At 50.5% G+C, this 9226-nt stretch overlaps 1 protein-coding gene across 1 annotated transcript; it reads left to right on the forward strand.

The window, feature by feature from the left end:
• Positions 1-6985: 6985 nt before the first annotated feature.
• Positions 6986-8678, forward strand: LOC147965227 (uncharacterized). The gene is made up of 4 exons (XM_087530356.1): positions 6986-7003; positions 7144-7424; positions 7553-7720; positions 8216-8678. The coding sequence occupies exons 1-4, from the start codon at positions 6986-6988 to the stop codon at positions 8676-8678; spliced, it is 930 nt and encodes a 309-aa protein (XP_087386482.1).
• Positions 8679-9226: the final 548 nt, after the last annotated feature.

Raw genomic sequence — 9226 nt, forward strand, 5'->3', positions numbered from 1 at the left:
TAGGCGTAGTGGGGGGCCGCCATGAACTTGGCCAGGGCGGGTCGGCCAAGTAATGCATGGTAGGGGCTCTCGAGGTCCACCACCTCAAACCAAAACGACTCTCGGCGGAAGTGATCTTTGTCTCCAAAGAGGACGTCCATCAGGATCTTGCCGATTGGTGAGCAGGAAAGACCAGGAACAATGCCGTGGAACACAGTCCGGCTGTTCTGAAGTTGTCTTTGCTTGATTCCTAACTTCTCCATGGTGTCCTTGTACAGGATGTTGATGTTGCTGCTTCCGTCTATCAGAACTCGCGAGAAACGAGCAGCTCGTCTATCCGTGGCGAAGGTGGCATCCAAGACCAAAGCATAAGAGCCCGGACTCGGCATCACCTCTGGGTGATCAGCTCTGCTCCAGCTGATAGGCTTCTCGCACCAGTGCATGAACTCTGGTGTCTCTGATACTACTGCATTCACCTCTTGTCACTGCAGCCCCCTGCTGCGTCGATCATCAGCCACGCTGGTAAATGTCACGTAGGCTCCGTGCTCTTTGGGGTACTCATCTTGTACTGCGCCGACTGGCCAGACAGCCGGCTACTAGGGCGGAGGCGGAGGCTGCTGCCCAGCAGGCGGGGGAGGTAGGAGGCCGTCTCCTTTAGCGATCCTGGTGAGCCAGTGGCACTTCCGGGTGGTGTGATTCGACGGCTTCGCGCCGCTATGGAACTTGCAAGGACCATCCAGAGTCTGCTCGTATGAGAAAGCCGACAACCAGTTGGGCTTGCCACCTCTCTGCCGCTTGGGTGGAGGCTGCCCGTCCGGCTACTGGTCTTCAACTATCGCCACCTACCGGCTGCCGGAAGCTGGCGACGGGGCCTTGCGCTTGTGGTCGTTCTGCTGTTGCCGCCGACTGGCGTCTCCTGCCAGAGTTCTAGGAGCCTGAGGGGCCACTTTGCTAGTCGCGCTAACTTGAATCTCCGCCTTCATGGAGGAGTCGGCCGTGGCATACTTGTCTGCTATGATCAGTAGCTCGTCGAGGGTTTTTGGCTCGTCGCAGAGCAGCTTGTGCTTGAGGAGGGTGCCTTCTCTGCACCCGGCGGTGAAGTACTCGATAGCCTGCACCTCGTGCACGCCCTCGCAGGAGTTCCGAAGCTCGGCCCAACGCGTGAGGTAGTCGCGAGTCGACTCGTTGGGGCCTTGCATGCACAAGGAAAGCTGACCAGGCTTGGGAGGACGCTTGTACATGCTGGTGAAGTTGCGGACGAATGCATCGGTGAAGTCGACACAGCTGTTGATGCCGCGGGGCTTCAGGCTGTTCAGCCATGTGCGGGCCATGCCCTGGAGCATGAGCGGAACGTATTTTACGGCGACACGCTTGTTGCCGTTCGCTATGTTGACGGCCGTGGAGTAGTCAACCAGCCAGTCCTCCGGCTTCACGGAGCCGGTGTACTTGGACGTGTCTCTCGGGAGCGTGAACCCTTTGGGAAAGGGCTCGTCTCGAATGTGGGGCCCGAAACAAGGCGGACCCAACTCGTCTTCTTCTTCCAGCGCCAGGGATCGGTGAAGTCGGTCGATCCCGTGGCGGGCGTCGTTTTCTCCGACTCCCTCTCGGTGGCCAAGGCGGTCGCCGAGAGTCGGATGGTCAACAGGCGGCGGGGAGACTCGCCTTTCCTTGTGAGGAGGAGGAGGCGGACAGTCGTCCCGTCGTTCCACTCCTCTCGGACGGCCGTCTTGGTCGCGCTCTATGGTAATGTGAGTCCGACTGTGGCTGACAGCCGGATTCTTGTCTTTCCTTCCTCGGGCGCCGCCAGTCGGCGTCTAAGACGTCGCGCCTTGATCTCAGCGTGGAGGCAGGTCGTCGTTTTGTCGCTGCGGGGCCTCTGTGCGGCAGCCGGCCTCGTTCTGCGCGGCAGCCGCGTCGAGGAGCTGCTGGACTCGCTCCGTCATTAGGCGGCGCTCTTCGCCCTCGAAGTTGTCCAGCTCGTCCGCCGCCGCCTGGACGGCTCGAATGTTCTCCGCAGGCGTGGCGTACACAGGGCGATTTGCCACGAACAGGTTGGCGATGGCCACGCCGCGCTGCTGGACAGCGCCAAGGCGGCTGGGCCCAGCTGGGGCTGGTGAGCCACCCATAGCGCGATCCATCTCACGCTGGTAGGCTTCTGACAAGCGTCTCATGCTAGCCAGCTTCTTCGCGCCTTCGACGAGCTGAAGGCGGCGCGCCTCCAACGTCTCCGCATCAGCGTCTTCCAGAATGGGCGCAGTCAGGTCTTGCAGCGCCGTGCCAAGTGGGTCATGCACTCCTCCGCCAGGAGGCTCGTCATGACCGATGACGAGCACCTCGGTGACGGTGCTTCCGTCGCTCTCCGCACGAGGGAGAGGCTCGTCGTAGACCACCACGTTGGTGGGGAACGCGTCGAGCGACGCGGTGTCGGAGTCGACCAGCATCGGGTCGGTGGAGCCTACAGACTCCAAGTCCACGGCAGGCTCACCGGCGACATGGAGTTGGTCGAGGAGGCCCGCGAGGAGGCTCTCGGGGCCGCCCATGCCTGCGTTGGATGCAGGTTCGTCGGAGAGGCAAACCTCGCCGACAAGATCGGCGAGGCAGCTGGCTGCGCAGGCGATCTCAGCGCTGTGCAGCGCGTCAGCGCAAACTCCGTCTGGCATGCCGGGCTGGCTGCGCTTGCCAGGGAGAAAAAGGTTCCCGTCTAGAGCAGGTCTCCGGACGACGGTGCACCAGGCCCCAAGGTGGGTGCCAAATGTCGGGGGTTGGGTGCGACATATGCCAAAGGATGGCTTATCATGGTGGGGGCGAGTAGAACGTCGCTGGTGCCTGGAAACGGGATAAGGCGAAGGCATGCACGCTGGCGAATCTTACCCAGCTTCGGCGCTCTCCGGGGAGATAATACCCATACTGCTGCTCTACGGGGTCTCCGCATGATCACTATGGCAAAGTGTTTACACGGTTGCTCCTCGAGCTGTTTCCTGGAGGTAGGAGAAGGCAAGGCTAGCTCTCTCCTTCCTATATGATCTGGTCTAGTGCTAATGGATTCCAACCCTTTGCATGGATGCCCTGGGGGTTTATATAGGCCTACCCCCCTAGGGGTACAATGGTAATCCGGCTGGGCGCGGGCCCAGCCGTTAGTCTCTTTGGCCGTCGTCTTATGCGCCGACTCCTGGGGGCCGCCGATTGGTGGGCCCCGCCGACTGGCTCGGTACGGAGCCGACGGGCCGCGTCCACCGCGGGCGGGTCTTGCCGGCTACAGATTACTGTAGCCGTGCCTCTAATGATGTCGGCTCGGTCATGAGGTCGTGGCGACAGCTCCGCCGTCTGGCGGGCGATCACTATGGCCACTACTTGTCGTGTCTGATTAATGGCGCGTGGGGCACGTGGGAGGGGCCGGCCGACTTCTGGTGGCCGACTCCCATCTGGGCCGACTGGTGGTGCTTTCGCCGTCTTTCGTACGCCCGCCGACTGGTGGGACCCATCATCCCTGGGTCGTACCAGCAGTCCGTCGTGGGCACAGGGCTCCGCCCCCTGGGGCTGACGTCAGGGCCGGCATGGCAATAGTGTCGCGCCGCAGGGAGATCTCCGCGGGTACGGTGTACTATAGCCACGCCTACCCTTGAAAAAGGGGTGGGAGTGGACCTTACTATGGCCACTCCCTGTCCCGTCCCTCTTTATGAGGGCATGGGGGTTGTTGGCGTCACGGGCCGACTCCACAAGGCCGGCTTCTTTGGAAGTCGCCAGTCAGGAGTCGGCTTTATCCTGAAGCCGCTCCTGGGACTCGGCCGTGTGTGGGCAGTCAGCCGCCTCGCCGCCGACTCCTCAGAAGGCGGCTCTTCGTCCTGGGGTCCCGAGGGGCGCAGTCTGTCTCAATGTCTTGAAAGGTTCTGGGCCTGGGTTTGCCTACCCGTGGCCCATTGCTCCGACACCCCTCGCATCAATTTCATGGATCAGGCCAAGCTTCTTGAGCTTGCTGCGGCTGACTTGGTCACGAAGGGTGATGATGACCCAGCCAACTGGGTGTTTGGGAGACTGCCTGTGAGTGTTTCTATGCATTATTCTTTCCTCTGTAGTTTAACTTGAACTTCTGGTATTGTCTTGTATATTTTTTGTTCCCATGTTCCTTCATTTGTTTTCTGACACGTTGACTTTTGTTTTTGTGTGCAGTGGAAGACACATGCTGAGGTTGTGTTCTTTAGGGTTATTGAATGTCCTGTTCTAACTATGCCTCGTTCTACCGGCCTAGGGAGTGGAACTTCCCCAAGATTTTAATTCTCCCGGGATGTTAATACCGGTGCCCCCCTGTAGATCCAGGAGGTTCTTCTTCTCGTGTGAGTGCTTCAGGTGGCGTTTCTTCCGAGAATTTGTTTGAAGCTGACAATGTTTCTCTGGTTAGGATTGACAGTCTTCTTGAAACTGTTTGTGGGGAGTTGGCTCGTGTTCCTTCAACTGCTGAGCGTCTTAGTCGCATTGATGGGATTCTTCCCCCCGGACACGGATTTGATGCTGAGTCTTCGAAGGGGGTCTTATCTATTGAAGCTAAATTTCTTGAAGAGCTTCGTCAGAGCACTTCCCACCTCCGGACTAGCGTTGGGCTGTTCAAGGAAATGCAGGATGCTCGTTGCAAGCCTTTTGAAGATGAGGCAAGTGTTGTTGTGAGACAGATTCAGAGGCAGGATTCTGTTCGTTCGGGTCATGAAGGAGGCCACACAGAGCGTACCAAAGAGGTTTGTTTATGTTGGCTTTTGATATTTCTTTGTAGTAATGTTTAATGTTAGCTTTCAGTTATTACTGTTTGTAGTCATAGGCGACCGTTATTGATTTCATGTGACGTAAACCGTTTCTTTTTAGCACTAGTGTTCCTATGTGACCTTCTCTGTTTATAGAACCTGAACTTCAACTGCTACAGCACCTGGACTTCCATGACTGGCCCTTTTTTGTTCCCTTTTGTATCTTAGAGTAGTTTGATATCTGACCTGCTATGTTTACTGTATTTGGACTTCCATTATATGTTAGTTGTGATAGCTGACCTTCACTTATTATGTAATCTGAACTTCTACTGATTAGGTATTTTGTTTTCTACATGATTTCTTTTTTATAGGCTGTTGTTGATGATGCTAGGGTTGAGGAGGATGTTTTACCTGCGCATGAAGCTGCTCCTGTGCATGAGGCTGCCCCTGTGCATGAACCTGCTCCCGCTAGTGGCATAATAGTTGATGAGGTTCATGGCAGTGAAAATAAGGTACCATTTTTTCTTGTCCATTTGTCTTGCTTGCCCCTGAGACGGCCTTGCTGCCCCTGTGCATGAGGTTCAGTCAGCCCTTTGTAATGACTTTTTGTTTCTTTTTTGCAGCAGCAGAATGATGATGTTAGTGTTGCTCCAGAGAAGGTTGCAGACATGTCCGTCTCAGGCACCGGCTGCACCGACGAGGTGGTCCTGACTGAACCTTTTTCGTCCATTGGCGCTGAGGTTTCTGATGCTGAGTAGGGCAAGACAAATGGAGACATCATTTTGGAGAAAGATCATGTTGAGTCTGCTGTACAAACTGGTGGTAGTGCTGCTGCAAGCCCGGAGAAGTCTCCTACAGCAGAGCCATCAGTTGATGTTGATGCTGTACAGGCACAACCAAATATTTTTCTTGTTTCAGATTCTTCAGTCGCTCCAGCTGCTGCTGGTGTCCTTCCTGACGACGCTGCAACGTCTACTGGAGACGATGATGAAGATACCGAAAGCGATAGTTATGGAGAGGAGGTTGATCATTCCAGTGCTGCCACTGTTCTAGGCAGGGATCCATGAAGAGAGGAGCATGCTTCTATCTTCTTTCCCCATCCCCTTCCCTCTTTATTGTTTGGTTTAGTCCATGATATCCCCTATGAACTGCCTGTGTGGTCTAAGTTGAACTTCTGGTTTTGTTGTTTGTCGTGTGGGTTGTAAAGAATGTTAAGTGAACCTATTTTGTATGTGGGTGGAGGTTTGTAATGCATGGGTTGTGATGTCTATGATGTTGTGGTTTTATCTTTTCTGATGTAGCAGCTGAGATGTGCTTATGTTTTGAATGTTTGTGCTTGAATGTTGGTCTTAATTGCAACTGTCATGAATCTATGTGCTTTGAGTGTTGCTGTTAATTGCTATTTTCTTTTTGGTGAGAAGATAGCGACCTTGCTGTCGTCCGAAAGAAGGTTGATGACTTTTATTACAGTGTAACTAGGCTTAGGAATGATCATTCCAAGAGGTGAGTGCAGCTACTCAATATTTACATCATCCATGTACCCCCTGTGAATTGCCTGTGGTTTCTTACCTGAACTTCCCAACTCTATGTACCTGAACTTCTTGTTTTTTTTGCTTCTCTAGTGCTGAACTTCTGGCCTCTTTTGCACTGTACTGCCTTTTGTGATATAGCTAAACTTCCGTGCCTGCTCAATATTTACATCATCCATGTACCCCCTGTGAACTACCTGTGGTTTCTTACCTGAACTTCCCAACTCTATGTACCTGAATTTCTTGTTTTTTTACTTCTCTGGTGCTGAACTTCTGGCCTCTTTTGTACTGTACTGCCTGTTGTGATATAGCTGAACTTCTGTGCTAACATTAGTTATGAACTTCCTGAGTTCATGCTGCTGAACTTGTTTTACTTTCTATTTGCTTGTTTTAGATCAATGATTATGCTCCAAAACAAGGAGTGTGAAGCTTCTGTTGAAGATGTTGCAATATCTTTTGGTCCTCGTGGAATGCTTCGATCTAATGCGGCTGAGTGTGCACTCTACTATCTATGTGTGAAGTACCAGGGATCGGATAAACTCATCCCGCCGTATTGGGTTTGTGTAAGTCAACCATACAGTGATTTCTTTCTGTTTTGTTCGTTACCATTTTAGGTAAAACTTGTTTGTCTCATTTTTGTATTTTTTTCATATGTTGGTGTTGTCTGCATTATTTTAGGACAAGATTTTCAGAGGTCAATTTGATTCCCGTGTGAGGAAGTACTTCATGGCGAGTGGTCCAGATAGCATGGATGCACATGATTTGGTATGCAATATCTTGTTCTTTGCCTCTGTATTTAGTTTTGTAGTGCGATCCACTGTGTTAATATTTGCTTTATTTTTGTTTTGTACCGTTCTGATAGTAATTCTCATTTTTTAATGATTCATGTGTGTATGATGCTTCAGGTTGTTTTCCCTACTTTTGACCCGTCTGAGATTCCTGCTTCCATGGGTGGTGTTGGTCATTGGGTGTCGGTATTACTTGACCTGAAGAATTCAAGGTTCCAGCTTCTCGATTCCTACTATGGACTGAAAAATGAATGTGCAGTACGCTTGTTTCGGCGGATGACCGACAACATCAAGAGGCTTTGGAAGGATGCCAGCAACGACAGGGAGACACCCTTCAGTCCTCTTAGCATCGACCATTTCCCTCTGGATTGGATTGATGTCCCCCAGCAGCAAAACAAGTATGAGTTCGACTTTTTCTCTTTATCACATCTATTTAACTGTAGTTGTACTTAAGCTGCGACGTGTTTAATTTGTTGGCTTTCTTTTTATGTCCTAACACTATTTATTTTACTTCGTTTGATGGTAGTATCGACTGCGGATTCTTCATGCTTACGAATGTTAATTCATATCATGACGGGGTTCTTGCAAATTATTCCCATGAGAATATCGGGGATATCAGGAAGACATGGTTGTACTCAATCGCTTCTTCTAACCTGTTTGAGACAGACTTCCAAGCTCTGTTTGGCTACTACACATAAGTATTTTTGGAACTTGTACTGCTTACCTGCACTGCATCTTTTATTCTACCTGAACTTCATATTTTTCTCTGAACTTGGACTTCTGCTTGAGGTCTGGCTGGGCTGCTGGTTTTGGAAGGAGAGGAGCATTTTCTTTGTACATGAACTTCATTTCTATCTTTTTTAATTTGTCTTGTGTGTTTTGTTTCAGTAATTTCTGTCCTTCCATTGCTTAAATGGACATGAGCATTTTCTTTTCTAATTGAAATTCAAAGATGATGCCTTTCTATGGTTTTATTAGCTGTGGTTGAATGATTTCCAGTTCATTGGTTTATCTTGAACTATGCCTCTGGTTGTGCCTGAACTTCATTTAGTTTTTTACTGCAACTAATTTTTTTAGGTCAGCTTGAGTAGTAACCATGTCATCTTTATTAGTTGGACTGCACATTGTGATGTTCCTGAACTTTAGTTGTATTTTAATGGTGATGTTTTCTCTTCCTTTTTTCATTGACAGTGGATCCGTTGGAGTTGACCGATTACCACTACTCATTCCTCGGGTCACAGGAATACCAGCCTAGGGAGGAACCGATGAGTACAGCTCTGATAGAAGATGATAGACCTCGGACCCTCATTCCTTCCAAGTTGGGGAAGCAGCCCGGTGGTATTCATGGTACTCCAAAAACCCCTTGCTACAGGAAGGCTGATGCAGTCGAAGCAGACGAAGCAGAAGTGATTTCGTCCGATGATGATTTTGAGAAGATTGCTTACCCGAAGAATGTTAAATGTGCTGCTGGTACTGTTGCTGGTAGAGGTGGGAAGAATGATGTGATTACCAGGAGGAAACCTGCAGTTGAGTCTAGGAACATAACTTCCTCCAAGAGAGCATCAAGATTTCCTTTGAAGTGGCGTTCTCCTGTCGCTCCCCTGAAAAAATACAGTTACCCTCATCTATCCGAGGCCCGGAAGTTGAAATAGTATGTGCTAAGTAAAGACGGTCTGGAGAAGTATTCTAAGTGAGTTTTCTTCTTCTTTAACTTTGTTGTTGCCAGAGATGCTACTCTGTGTCTGAAACTTCTGTTGTTGTAGTATGTGGGCTTCTGTTCATTTCTCCCTTGCCTTGGAGTTATAGTGTCTGAACTTCTGTTTGTTGTATTGTCTGAACTACCGTTGTTGTAGTATCTGAACTTCTGTTTTATGTCTCCTCTTGCCTTTTGAGTTATAGTGTCTGAACTTCTGTTTGTTGTTGTATCTGAACTTCTAATATATTTTTTACCATCCTTTTATATTCTACAGGACAAGCTACTGCATGTTTACCATCCCTGGGAATGTGATTGACCTCACAGGACGTGTCCTTTATACGCTTTTCGGTGAAGGGTAGCAGATGGAAGGAGACATAATGGATTATCTCATAAATTTGTGGAAGGATAAGCCGGAGACCTCTGAGATTTTCACTAGTGCTGACAGGGTTGTACTTAGTCCCTACTTCATACAGGTTTTAGTTCTTTGCACCCCTATCTCCTTTT

Source organism: Triticum urartu, chromosome 6A (assembly GCF_056163025.1).
Source record: "Triticum urartu cultivar PI428250 chromosome 6A, HENAU_Tu73, whole genome shotgun sequence".
In the NCBI taxonomy this organism is placed as follows: domain Eukaryota; kingdom Viridiplantae; phylum Streptophyta; class Magnoliopsida; order Poales; family Poaceae; genus Triticum; species Triticum urartu.

Coding starts and splice junctions, on each gene's coding strand:
- LOC147965227 (XM_087530356.1), top strand. Junction 7,425..7,552: donor GTCCCCCAGCAGCAAAACAA/GTATGAGTTCGA, acceptor GTTTGATGGTAG/TATCGACTGCGGATTCTTCA. Junction 7,721..8,215: donor GCTCTGTTTGGCTACTACAC/ATAAGTATTTTT, acceptor TTTTTCATTGAC/AGTGGATCCGTTGGAGTTGA.